Source organism: Mytilus californianus, unplaced genomic scaffold, assembly GCF_021869535.1.
Source record: "Mytilus californianus isolate M0D057914Y unplaced genomic scaffold, xbMytCali1.0.p SCAF_4, whole genome shotgun sequence".
Lineage (NCBI taxonomy): Eukaryota > Metazoa > Mollusca > Bivalvia > Mytilida > Mytilidae > Mytilus > Mytilus californianus.
The window spans coordinates 103284909-103299965 of NW_026262690.1; the positions used below are offsets into that span (position 1 = coordinate 103284909).

Genomic DNA, 15057 nt, shown 5'->3' on the forward strand with positions numbered 1-15057 from the left:
TTTACTTCTTTTAGTTGCTCTAACTTGACCGAGTACCAGAATGTCTTTCCACATGGTAAGTAACCTATCAAAAAATAATGTTCTTCAGAGTCAAAAGTTGGTAATATGAAAATAGTCTCACAAATTAACTGCTTCTATTGTTGACAAATTGGTCTAGGAAAATTGGGTTTATTTTGTGTAGGGTTGTCATCTTCTGATGCATACTCCACATCTTTCATCAATACTATGTAGTAGTTCTAAATCTTAATATGAAGCAGACTTTGTTTTGTTTCCATCCTTTGTTTGAAGCCACATGTGTATCAGGATTTGTTTTACCGTCTGCAGCACCAGAGATCACCTCAGATTATTGGTAAGGTTTGTGCTCAGTCTTCAGTTTTGACTTTTGTCATGGTATTGTTTGTTTTTCTTCAACTTAAGGCGAAGTATACGTAATTGCACGCCTCTAGCGTAATTTAGGATAAAAAACGTGCGTCGTTAGTTACGCGGGTTATCTCCCCTACTCCAAGAAAGGAAAAATGGGCACATGAAAGAGAAATAACTTCGTGCGGTCTATCATGAATTCAAACAAGTATTCATGTGCTATCTCAAAATTTCAAAGAAATTATTAGAATGACTCTAATCAGAAATCTGAGTATCCTATTGTGAGTTAGTATGACTATATTACCACTGTTTTTGTTTTAGTTAAACACGCAGGAGCAGGTACACAAAACGACTCGTGTTTATTTCAACAGAAGGTAAAAACGCCTAAACAACAAAATTATAACCAAATAAAAAATAAACCAGTGACAATTCTGCTTCTATTCGTTTCAAATTCATTAAAATCAAACCTGAATTGACCCCCACAATATTTTTTTGAAAAACCATAGTTTTTATTGAATTTCACAGTGTACTGTAGCGTAAAATTGTAGGTAACAAATAATTATATTGCATGTGAATTTGTGTTTTGAACAAGAAAGACGTTGGCATGTCCGTTTTTATGCAATTGAAAATTTTTATGATGTTTTATATTTTATTATTTAGGTAAAAAGTATAAAAGATACGGGGGTAATCGACCACTAGTACAACATTTATAAGCCGAAGAAAAAGCCAACAGCAAAAAAAAAAAAAACCCATCAGATTCCGTCCACAAAACATTACACTCTCAGAAACTAAGAATTGAGCACTATTACATTTATCTCAGAATAAGTAAAATCTATGTCATCCAAACCTCAGTTTTCAAGGTGCAAAAAATAAACAGGTGTCTTCTCTTCCGTCCGCAATTTTTGGGGAAAGTAAAATCTAAATTTAGAACCATGGTTGAAACTGAAACTACACATGTATGATAAAAATAGAACGTGTTATTTTTTTCTTTATCAAATTCAGATTTCAAAGGGATAGCGAAACTTGTTTTCTTTTTTGTTGTGCTTTTGTGTATCATTCAGCAGTAGTATGAGGTAGGGGAAGAATGGGGAGGGGGTGAAGAAAATTAGTTCTACAATGTCGGGGCTTTTTATAACCGACTATACGGTATGGATTTTCTCATTGTTGAAGGCCGTATATATGATTGCCTTTAACAATTGCTTACATCCACATCCTTTAAGGTAGCTGGGGTGTCTAAATGTTGGATGATAGATTTTTCTTAAACTTCTGTAAGACTTCTGTGTCAATGTTATATAAATTTCAATATAAAAACTGGGGATCACGGACCTTGTTTTTTCGTAATAACACATTGAAATTAACGAAATTTGGGTTATTTTATATTGTTAATATAGGGGAAACTTAAGTTTTCCTTATTGCAGAAACATTAAACGATGGAATCAATTGGCTAAAAGTCGATGAGAGAATTGCTTTTCATTAATAACTCCGAAATATCAAATAAAAATAGGGTGTCACATGCCTTATTTTCTTGAAAAAAATCCCCAAATATTTTAAATATACTTTACGACACTTAATTTCTTGATAGTTCAATCTTTAAATTTCAAGTTTTAGGTATTTTGTTGTATATTGAATGATACTTGGTAAAATATTTTTAAAACAAAAAAGTTTTTGCAACATGATCAGAACGGACGCTCAGAAAAAGGAACCCGATCTACCTTAAACGTGGCAGATAGTTGTCTCATTTGCAATCATACCACATCTCCTTATGTTCATATTATATTAACAAAACTGCAATTCAAATTTGCACTATATACAGGAACAATTTGTATGGCACTATACTAGGTAAACTCGTATAGCATCGCTCTTGGTACATTCTTATAGCATTACACCAGTACATTTATAGCATATCACTATGCACAAAGCTTTAGCATTACACTATACACAATGCTATAGCATTAAACACGATATACACAATGCTAAGGCTAACACTGGGAATGATCTGTGCTACGTGAAGTTAAAACTCCAATCTGTTTTACCTTGCTAAAATTCATATGCGGGTTCTTCTTTTGACCTTATTACAGCCATAAAAATTCTCAAGATAATATGCAGATGCAGTTTTCTTATTTTTTGGAGTCTTGCATGTGGATATTTAACAAATAATGGTACAAAAAATTATTTCCTTTTTTACTTAAAATCTCCAGCAAACATTATATCATGCTTTGTCGTGTAGTTAAAGAAAAGGGAAAGCGATCGAGACAGGAAATTTTTTAAATAAAATTGCAGAGTTGTGTCACGTGCACGCGTGTGAACCTGACAAATAAAATGGGCTTTGTGCGCAATACCTCGAATAGCGCCGGAAATGGTGAGGATGAAAAGATGCAGCAAATTATATTCACTTTTTTAAAATACAAACATGCAGAAATAAGATTTAAAAAAAGACGTGTATACGCGATCCCAATATTATAACCGATTATTTAAATACGTATAGAACCATTCTGCCAACGCTGTGTTAACTGGGACAATTTCAAACTTGATATTTGATTCATAATTATTAAAACAATACACTATAAAAAAAAAAGAAGATGTGGTATGATTGCTAATGAGACAACTCTCCACAAGAGTCCAAATGACACAGAAATTAACAACTATAGGTAACCGTACGGCCTTCAACAATGATCAACGCCCATAGTCAGCTATAAATACATGCATTTCAAAAAAGATGTGGAACCCTGTCTAATTAAAAAAAGATGGAGTTAAAGTCTATACAGTAACTTTCTTTCACTTGCAGTATATTTATTTGCCAATTTGTTTTTTTTTTTTGGCAGCAGAATTATCCTTAAAAACAGTTAGTTTATTTCCTTATCAATTGATTACGCTTGAGCATTTGCAATAATTAGGAAAATGGGTTATACACACTCACGATTTTGTTACAACACTGTACGGTATAATAGCGTTATAGAGTAGAAATTGTGATGACGTTACAGTAGACATCAATAACGTCGCCGAATGTTTTTATTCTTTCCGCTAAAAATCAAACTTTAACAGGATATAGCTTGAAAACTAGCACGGTTGCTAAGGACTTTCTTTGCACCAATGGGTTCGTCGTTCATCTTTGAATCGCATATCGATTTTTAAAAAAATTCTGTGGACCAACGAATTAGAAAATCTTAATAAAGTAAAAATATCTGCCGATTTTTATGATTTTCCCTATATATCCTTTGTATTTTTGGCGTATCATGCTGTTAATTTCAACAGCTTGTATTTGAAAAACGAAAACGGTTACCCCTTTTTTTTATTTTATTGTCTGGTGTATTTTTACAAGCAGAATCCACATGTAAAATTTAAAAAAATTCTGTGGAGTAGTTAATTACGTACACTTTGCCTTTAGAACTTTGATTGTTCCCTTTGATGGCTTTGGTTCTTTCTTTGTTAAAATAGGATAAAATTTAGGAAGCTGACCATAATATGTTAACAAAATTAGTCTCCCAATAAACTAGAGACTCTAAAGAGCCTGTGTCGCTCACCTAGGTCTATGTGCAACAATGGACTCTCTCCAACATTGTAGACGAGAATAGAATTCATGACAAAAATTTCTTTTTTGTTGATCTTGTATTGCAGATCATTTTGTCTGTTTGGTTTTTCTCTATCACCTTTAATTTTTGCTCAAACACAAAAGAGGATAAAAAAGTCCCCATTAAGGGGCAATCACTCCTATGAAGAGTGACAGTCTACCAACTATATCCGCAAAATTGACATGTTGTGTATCTTGCCTTGCTGATCTTATTGGTTTTTCAAAGTTTCTACTTACCCGTATCTATTATAATTTCTATCATATATGGCAAAATGCAAAAAAATTGGTAAAAATCGTCATTAAAGGGCAATAACTCCAATAAGGAGTTGTCAGAAAATTTCCTCCATATTGTCTTAAATGTAGATCTTATCTTGCTGATCATTTTTTTTCTTTAAGTTTCTATCTACATGTATCTATTATTATTTTTAAGATATAAGGCAAAAATACAAGAAATTGGTAAAAATCATCATCAAAGGGGCAATAACTCTAATTAGGAGTCCAATGAAGATTACAACCAAGCATACTTATTCGAAGATCATGTCTTGCTGATCATTTTTGCAACTTAAAGTTTCTCTCTTATCTATTATAGTTTTCAAGATAAAAAAATGGTAAAATTTGTCATTTAAGGGCAATATCTCCTATAAGAAGTTGCCTGACAGTTTTGACGTCATGAACAATTGGTAGAGTTCAACATTCTGAACATTTTTGCCCTGTCAGAATTTCTCTACTTATAACGGTTTTCAAAATAATAGACAAAACTTGCATTTTACCCCTTACATTCTATTTTTAGCCATGTCAGCCATCTTGGTTGGCGGGCATGGTCATCAGACACATTTATTAGTCCCCTACCAACGAAGTTGAAGGGGACTTTAGGTTTGCACTCCATCCGTCTGTCTGTCTGTCTGTCCATCTGTCAGTCCGGCAAATCAGTTTTCCACACTTTTTTTCTTCGTCCTTGAAGATATTGATATGATATTTGGTGTATTGTTTTATCATGACAAGTTACAGATCAAGTTCGAATTTTGTTCCGGTTTGATGATTTTGTGCAGAGTTATGGTTCTTGGACTTAGAAAATTCACTCAAATAATCAGTTTTCCGCACTTTTTTTCGTCATGCTTGAAGATATTGATTTGATAATTGGTAAATAGTTTTATCATGACAAGTTACAAATCAAGTTCGTATTATGTTCCGGTCTGATGATTTTGTGCAGTGTTATGGTCCTTGGACTTAGAAAATTCACTCAAATAATCAGTTTTCCTCACATTTTTTCATCATGCTTGAAAATATTGATTTGATAATTGGTATATAGTTTTATCAGGACAAGTTACAGATCAAGTTCGAATTTTGTTCGGGTCTGATGATATTGTGCAGAGTTATGGTCCTTGGACATAGAAAATTCACTTAAATAATCAGTTTTCCACACTTTTTTTCATCATGCTTGAAGATATTGACTTGATATTTGTTATATAGTTAACACCATGACAAGTTATAGATCAAGTTAGCATTTTGTGCCATTACAATGAATTTTTAACCGGTAGGGGACTATGTATTGCCATGCAATACTCTCAGAATGCTTGTTAAACTAGATACCCAATGATGATTGTGGCCAAGTTTGGTAAAATTTGGTCCAGTAGTTTCAGAGGAGAAGATTTTTGTAAAAGTTAAAGTATGACGACTGACACCAAGTGATGAGAAAAGTTCACTTGGTACTTTGGGCCTGGTGAGCTAAAAATCCAAGACTTGGCATCTCATACAATTACAAGTGTTTTGTTCTTGACACATCTAAATAGCATCTCATACAATTACAAGTGTTTTGTTCTTGACACATCTAAAAAAAAAAAAAAAAATTAATGAAAAGTGTTTTATTATCACAAAGATTTCTCGACAATGCTGGATGACTAATCAATTTGCAATGGTAGTGACATAATTGTAGACCATCAAATTGGTTGTATTCTTGGCCTGTCTGTTATATCTTTTGAAAGCAATAAATGCCTGTTTATTGAAAGACTGAGGTATTGAATAGATCACTTTGTCTCTTTATGCCTTGTTACTGTCAAAATAGTCCTTTGCTTCATTAATCTTTGATGCAAGATATGGTGAACCACCTGAAACAATAAGAAACTTTCTGTTTAAATTCCCTGCTGCGTTTATATCTCAAACCTCTGTATATTATTGGAATGAATACAAGGAGCAAGGTAGCAAGGGTATACCGGTAGGTCAATGAGACAGAAACAGGAGGTTTCCACCTTTTATGATTTTAAACATTCAGCATGGAAATCTTTTAGTGATAATGTTGATTAGAACATAAGAGTAGCATAGATTGACAGTTTTTGGTTATTCTATTTAGACATGTTTGCTAACATTACTTTTGATGTTTTTTTGAATATCCAAACTCAAGAATTTAATGAATTAAAATTTAGAATAGCTGTCTCAATGCAGTTATATTATATGTTTGATGTATGTCTTGTACTAGAATAAGAAATTCAACAATTTCTACGGTATATTGGCATATGAGCATTTCAAAAATAAAGAGTCTGCTTGAAGATGTCTCCTCTTTGACAATTTATTTTAGTCAACCAATCATTAAAAAAAAAGCAGTGTTCACACAAAGATTTAAAATACTTTTACAGATTATACATACTGTACATGTGGAAAGTTCAGCACTGGGATTATTTTCCCTTATTTGGTGTTCAAGTCAAATGTACAAAAATGGTAATATGTAGTGTTAATTCACAATTGATGTGCAAATTAAACCTCGGCTTAAAATATTTCAGAAAAAGAGAATTTTTCACAAATTCTGTTATATTATTGAACAATGATACTTCCTACACACTTTTTCCTTGGATCAACTTTTGTCCACTAAAACTCTTTTAGATTTAAGAAATATCATTTCCATAGTAAAGATTACCTCTGTCTGGATGATTTAATAACATTATTCTTTTATGTGCATCTTTCACCTTGACTTTACTTGCTGATGGACTGAAAAAGACATGCTTAACAATGAATTAAAAAAGGTATATAAAAAAGTACTTAATTTACATGTATTGTATGACAGACAACTGTGATTCAAAATATTTTCCACCCTTTTGTATGTAGTGAGTCTTATCCTGCAAGATCTTTTGCCAGATTTTTCATTTTCAGTGGAAGAAAAGGGGAGCTTTGTGCACATGCTCTGATCTATTGTCTTACTAGAAAAATTGTGTAGATTTATAAACTATATATCAGTGAAAGTCTGTCCTCCTGGTTAAATTACATTTATTTATGTATATTTCACACATGCAAAATATGTTGTATTTTGTTTATATTCTCATCTCTGTAACTATGTTATTTAGTTAATGAGGATAAAGATCTATCTAATAAAAAAATGATTTAATTGTCCAATCAAGTCTTACTAACTGATCCTGTAATCAGAATAATTTTCTGTTCAAGTCTTACTAACTGATACTGTAATCAGAATAATTATCTGATCAAGTCTTACTAACTGATACTGTAATCAGAATAATTGTCCAATCAAGCATACTTTCAAGTCTTTGGTCATCTCTGCTTAAAATGTCTACCCTCATCAAATAATCAATTTGTGATTTTTTTCCCAAACATAATCTTATAGAAATAGAGGTATGTCATACTATGAACCAACTTATTGTTTACAGAATATATTTTTCTTTTTTAACAATTACACTGCAATATATTTTCCATGACTTTTTAACTTTGTTGATGTATTTACATAAAAGTGACATACACATATTTCCATTATTTTTCTGATCTTGATCATGTTGATAGTGATATAAAATAAATCATTCGTAAAAATTGGTTGACTTACAGTATATTGTTGCCAATTTTGAGTATATGTATATCTATTACGGTAGTGGAATAATGTGGCCAATTTTGTATATTTTTTTTAGTGGCATCATGTATAATGACAGGACATTTTCATTTGAATGGCAAATATCTATTGCTAGCAAAAGCTTACATGTTCAACATCATATCATGGATGCCTTTAATGTTAAATAGTATTCATATTTCAATTAAAATACCAACCTTACTCCTAAAATTAAACCAGCTTCTCTTTTTGACATTTTTGGATCAAATCCCCCTTTATAGTACTTGCTCAATGCCTGGAAAAAAATAAACAATTTTTAAAATGTTTTTTTTTTAAATTAACCTTAAACATGTTAAAATTTAATTGAAACTTTCCAGTGACATACCACTATTCCAACTTTATCAATGCCCACAACTGACCACAGAAGAACATGTATTGTTCATCAAATAGGTAGTATGTTGGGTTTATTTTGGATCTAATTTAGATAAGACCCTTTACAATGGAAGTAAAGCAGTTGGTCCAGGCAAAATGTTTAAATTTAAACAAAGTTTCAGTATTCAAAATTAATCAAGAAACATTTTTTCTTTTTGGCTTACTATAGACATACCAGTATTGTTTGGAATAAACATCAATTCAAAGTTGGAAGCAATACTTAAGATTACCTACGTTTTAAGACTCTAATCTATATTCATGTTAGATTTTTAATATATTAGCGAAGTTTTAGTTTCAACTACATTGTTTGTATGTAATGTTTTGTTGCATGTACCTCAATCAGAGATGTATGATGCAAGAGATAGGCATCTAGGCCAAATCTTGTCATATCAATTTTTTCATTAAATCAAGTTCTAAATACAAATTCAAATGTTAACATTTGAGAGGAAAAAAAACAAAAATTCAAATAATACCAGAAAAATCCACCAAGAAAATCATTCAGATTTTAGTTTTTATTCAATCATTCAATACACCATACATTTGTAACTGTAACACAGAAAATAAAATAGAAATATAGAATAAAGTTCCACCACAACCCCTCTTTTCTTAACTTCTAAGAAATTTCAATATTTTTATGTAAATTTTTAGGAGACTTTCATTAATAATTCATAAAATCTTTATTCTAAAAATGTTTCAAACCTTTTGAACAGTATTTGGAATATACGAAATATTTAAAACAAAGTGATTTTTTTCTTACTGAAATAGAAATTTGAAAAATAATGAGAGAACTCACTTCAACTGTATGACATTTTAGTACATAATCATGAAACAAGTTGCCTTTTAATTCAATAACCCAATCTCTGGTATTGTATATCAATGCATCTACCCGTCCCAATGCTTATAATGTCTTGTGTTGTCCCTCTTCATTTTCAACACAGTCAACAAGATTTATACATAATTAAGTAACATATATTAGTCAGTATATTGTTGTTGTTGAACTTGTTATTTTATTCCAACAATATCTCATTTAAGTTACAAAAGCAATATTACATACCCCAGATGCATCCATCTGTTTTTTCAGTGTCTGTGTTACAGTTTTAGCATGTCTGGTTAGATATCTCCCTATAATTATATGAAGTATTCAATTTAAGAATCATAATTATTGTGGATACATATCTTTGTGGTAGCCCAAAAGAACATATCAAAATTAATCATCACATCCATATAATTTTTTAAAAGCAAAACCATACAAAAAAGAATGTCAATCATGTTTATTGTAGTCTAATGTGCATCTAATAAATATTATGCATGTTATAGAATATTTGACAGTGAAATGTTGATCATGTATTGAGCTCATTGTTCTATAAAACAATGAATTTAAGTTCTAAACCCATATTGGATGTTGTCAAAAATACACTTAAAATAATTGCTGCAGGATGCAAAGAGACCAACATCTATTCAACCAATCCAATCAGATGTGGTAGTGATTAGTATTTGTTGATTACTTCCCTCATATGTTCCTCCAATAACATAGGTAACTGTTAACAAATATGACATAGTATTACTTGTGATTCTATGGACCATATTACCGTTAAGGTCTGAACTTCTTCGTTCATCCTTGAAGACTTTCAAATAACAGTCAAGATGAAACACAGCATTAAAACCAGTGTTCATTTGATATATTGTATTTTTCAAACAATTTTTTGCCTCATTGATATCTGTCCTATATCCCTTCTTTTTCATTTAAACATCCAGTACAGCTAAAAGTGCACCTATTGAGCACTCCATTCAACATTTGTAGCTGTTAATGTAGTCATTAAACGCCGCTTTCTCTTTTATACAGTACTGTATATCACCTACCTCCAAAACCCACTGCTGCTATACCAAGTCCTGCTAGAATCAGATTGGAGGTCTGAAAATAAACACATAAAGCTATTTACTTTTATAACTGATAATACATTTGTAATAGTTGTTAACTTATATTTTAATTTTATTTGACTAAAGAAAAAAATCCTCGCTTTGTATTGGTTTGGGATGGGAGTTGGTCAGATTTTTCAGATCAATGATTACTAATGAAGAGACATCAACTGATGATCATTGCAATGATTTTTTTTCTCTGACCTCAAAACTTTCAGTCAAACCAGACTAAAAGGTCAATAATTGTTTGAAAATGTACTGGTAAACTTTTTACAAATGGGTCATTTCTTTCAAATGTACATTGCATTTGAATTGAATATTTGTGATGTCAATTGCTTGTTACATTGTATATGAGTAATGATCATATATGTAGATCTACATTGCCTTTTTTGTTGAGTGAAATAAAATAATATCCCCTGGTTTGTTTGTGCTAGTTCAATCTGTGTTGGTAGTAATATAATCAAAATAAGCATCAGTGTTTATTGTAACCAGTTTTTTTACTATGCATTCTTGGCTTTTTGAAATTCAAAATGGAACATTAAGGCCAAAGATATGCAGGGACTGAAAATTCCTAAAGAACAAGACTCAACTAAAGTGCATTTTGGACCTACATTTTTTCGAACAAGTCACAGCCTGTTAGAGTTGCCTGTATTGCATTGATAAAATGTATTCAACCATTAAAAATAATCTAATTCAACTTTGTGATAATGTTGACATACAACGAAGATGTCTGGCTTAGTTCAACATGTTGCAAATTAGCAATACACACTCCTCATGAATATTATAATGAGTTTTCATTCTGTTTCAAGCAGTGTTTTATTGAAGAATAATACTATTCAGGTCAATCGCAATACAACGCAGAGTCTCACAACTTTCATTTTCAGAAACATTGTTTAATAACCACTGGCACTTGTCTCTGAAAAAAAAATGCTATATACCTTAATATAACACAAGGTGATTCACTTGTATTTTTGAAAAATGTCGCCCAGTCGCAAACTTCCGTTATATTTTGATGTCTCGGTTGTTAACCCCGGTTGACATACTTGGGGAGGCCTGCTACAAATGATTCTGACAACAAAGGTAGGCGTGTTATACACCATTGTGTAGATAAATCAATTTAGATTTACGGCATAACAAGTTTTAGTGGGGTTGACAACCGAGAAATCAAAATATAACAGAAGTTCGCGACCGGGTGACATTTTTCAAAAATGTGAGTTAAGTACCTTGAGTTACATTGTACATGAACATGATGAAGGTATATAGGAATTTTTTTTCAGAGACAAGTGCCTGTGTTAATAACGTCTACATGAGGTACATGTAAATATTCTTCGCCAGCAACTTTTAAAGAAAATGCCATGAGAGGAATTAAATGTACAGTCAATGATTCAACACCTGCATATATATGTAACATATAAGAGAAATACTATGATAGGGACAAGCAAAATTGAAAATTGCAAGAAAGTTGGAAAGAAAAGTTTTCATGTGATTGATATGACACTGACGAGATGTTATGTATCTACTGCTGAAAATACCGAAAATTCGTCAGAATTATGCAATGCATTCACACTGGGCAGAGAACTATAAATATTAGGATACATTGTAGATCCACTTTGAATTCATAAAAACTGTCAGAAACACTGCCTTTCAACCCTTTGCACAAAACACTTGTTTAAAGATTTAGGCTGGTTTTGAGATCCAGTTCAAAACCCAGTACATCTTTTGCCATAACTCCATTGGTCAGTCACTGTTGAAATAGGAAGAAAGGCAACAGAATTGCCTTGAAATCTAATTCAATACAGCACAAGATGTAAACCAGTAATGCAGTATTGTGATCGCCATAGTCATTTATAAATGAATTTATTTTTTTTGGTGATTTGATGATTAATTATTAAATGTTAATAATTATTATGTATGATTACTGTTAATTGGTATTTACAAAGCCAAATTTGGTGTTATTGTTCTGTGTTTGAAACGCATGATTGTTGTTATAACTAGCTTTGATTGCAAATATCTTCAGCCTTTCTTTTACAAGTTTTAGATGAATGAACTTTGCCTTGATCATCACTGGGACACAACATATTGTATTGTAATAGTCCAAGATCATCATGACAATTATATTCATGATTCATTTCGTCAAAATAATTAATAAAACACTGAAGGAAACCTGTTTATGTGTAACGGGAGCGAGTTTTCCTTCTGACTTCGTTGTCTTCCCAAGTTCTGGGATATTGGACAAGTAACTACGTATATAAACCAGATGTTTATTTTATAGACATATACGGTTTCAGAACACAAGTTTACAAACAATAAATATAATATAAGTGGTGGCTAGTCTACTTCTTGTATAAATAGAGGTTCCATATCTGCAAGTCAAAGTATGAGCGTCTGCTCATTTCAAATCCTAAGCTGTAGACTGCCCTCAACCCAATGAGTGACGTCATACTTATAGTTCACAGGGACAACTAGCCCAGCCGGGATGTCAGGCACGTGCAAGAAACAGGAAGTCCCGACAAGAATAATTACATGGCCGGTCTCGGGAGAAAGAGTTATGAAACTATAAATAATACTAATATTAACCAATTTCCCCATATAAATAGTATAATTAACAAGTAAACAAAGTGATCACCATTACATTTGTTTTTAAAATATCACTTTATTTTAAAACAATAATAAAGACTTAGACCCTGTTCACACTTGGACATTTAGGTCGATTTAAACTAGATCGGTTCACTTTAGATTGATTTAAACCCATTGTGATAGCTTTGAATTGATCTTGAATTGGTCTAAACTAAAACACCAAAAGAGGTAGTTTAGTTTTTATCAATCTAAAGTGAACTGATCTAACGTTAAATTTGAATGCAGAGATCGATCTAAACTAGTATGATTGAATCGAAAATAATTTGTGCGCATGTATGGCAGCAAAATTAAATGTGCAATTTATTACAAACTGGATGACCAACATATATGGGCTGAAAATTAGCAAAAATTGTACGAACAGCAGTAATAACATTTGAACCTGGAATTCAAGTAAAACAATAACTTCATCCATTATTTTTTTGCAAGCATGTGTATCAACACATTAATTTGATTAAATATTTCTATTTATACACAGTATTTACAATTTCACGGTTAATAAGGTCAAATCGATTGCAATTTTACTTGTATTGTGAACGCTGTGGTTCAGATTAGACCGATAGAGATCGTTAGGATTAAAGATAATGTGAACGCTAACTGGTTTTATTTAGATCTATTAAAAAAAATCTAGTCTGAACGGGATCTTATTCATAGCAATACACTAACTTGGCAGTATATTCAGTTCGTTGATAATTTGTGGCTATTATCTGGCAGAAGCAGAAACTTATATATCTATTCCACACAACACCAATAAAAGGGTGCTAACGTGAAAGGGGGCGAATTTGAATGGGAGCGAACGTGAATTTGGGCGAACGGACCCGGATTCACCAAAAACCGGGTGATAATCATAACAAGGATTTGTATAGTAAAAACCTTTTTGTATAGTAAGAAGGTTCTTACTATACAAATCCTTGATCATAATAATTTTCGGAGGTCAAGACATATTTTTCTGACCAGAATGGCAGAAAACAGCTATGACCTCCGAATCCTGGTAGGGATTGTCACTTGACAAGTGTAAACACTACAACCTTAATTTCTCTGTCTTTTCTATATTCCATTCAGTATTAAGATATTTACCATTTTCGAAATGCGTAATAATATATAAACAGGTGAAGAAAGTCCAAGCAGAATTTCGTCAGTCACCTCACCGTCGACTTACGTAAGGGTGTCATAATTACGAACATATATTATATAACAATTATGTACATTATTATATAACATTATTTAAGTTAAAGATAAGTGGACAATAATATATAATTAATTCGTATAAAAAAATATATTTTTATCTTTCTTTAAAAATTTGATTTACGACATTCGTCGGTGTCTAAATCCCAAAGCACACCGGATTAACCTACATTATCCGACATTCTCGTTGACAGTATTTTCATTATATATATTGAACATGAGACTACTATAACAGTTACACAGTGCTATACTAGTTTCATAAAGAACACACCACTTTCCAGACACACATTCAATTCATTTTGACACCTATAGTAAAAGTCAAATTGGTGACATTAAAAAGTAATTTAAGCATGGTTAGCCTGATCGGATAACCAAAGACATACTAAACATGTCTCCGGATAAATTATAAATCTGATTAAAAATACAGATCATATATCTACGCTTCGCTTACAAGGCTACCAATCAGATCGATTTCCAAAGCCGGTCTGATAAGTTTTCAACCTTTAGTCTCTTCTTAATATAATAATAATATGAGGCAGGCATTACCTGTGAAAGGGGACGAAGTCTATATAAATTATTATTTTTTAATTCAAACATATTTTAAGTTCTTAATCTGTTAAAAAAGAAACGGAAATACCGTAACGTTTCCGATTTTGGTTCTGTTGTTAGGGATTTTATATGTGACGTTATTTTAATTATGACGTCATGTTCAATGTAAACAAAGAAACGCTATCATCAGGTAACGTTTTTTCATATCAAAGAATAATTAGAAATGAAATTGTTATTGTGTTCCTTCCTATATTTTACTGGACTGATAAATATATATTTCACTCAAAGTCTCATGACAAACGAGACCGGAAGAAGGAAGTAGATTTCTGCGCAAATGCGGGAGTTAAAAAAAGTTACAAAAAAAAAGTTAACGATTTTGAGTTCATTAGTACAATGAAAATTTCGGGAAATTTTCCCGATTTTTTTTTTTTTTTTTTTTTATTGATTTTTCTACTGTAATAGGGGACTTCGTCCCCTTATTACCAACCGTCTCTTGTACGAACACTATGTAAATAAAGATTTTATTTATAAAGAAGTTTGCAAATTAAACTGTTTTAAGAGAACACGAATAGATATCATGCCTGATAGATTC

General features: G+C 31.6%; 1 protein-coding gene across 2 annotated transcripts; it reads right to left on the reverse strand.

Moving 5' to 3' along the window:
• Positions 1 to 5775: 5775 nt before the first annotated feature.
• On the reverse strand, positions 5776 to 13930 carry LOC127738947 (mitochondrial import inner membrane translocase subunit TIM14-like). Of its 2 annotated transcripts, none has more exons than XM_052250451.1 (6): positions 13809 to 13930; positions 10041 to 10092; positions 9235 to 9302; positions 7967 to 8043; positions 6837 to 6907; positions 5776 to 6033 (listed from the first exon to the last, which is right to left on the reverse strand). In XM_052250451.1, the coding sequence occupies exons 1-6, from the start codon at positions 13809 to 13811 to the stop codon at positions 5966 to 5968; spliced, it is 339 nt and encodes a 112-aa protein (XP_052106411.1). In that variant the 5' UTR covers positions 13812 to 13930; the 3' UTR covers positions 5776 to 5965. The 2 variants fall into 2 exon arrangements, with proteins under 2 accessions (XP_052106411.1, XP_052106409.1); XM_052250449.1 differs by having other exon boundaries at positions 13760 to 13825.
• Positions 13931 to 15057: the final 1127 nt, after the last annotated feature.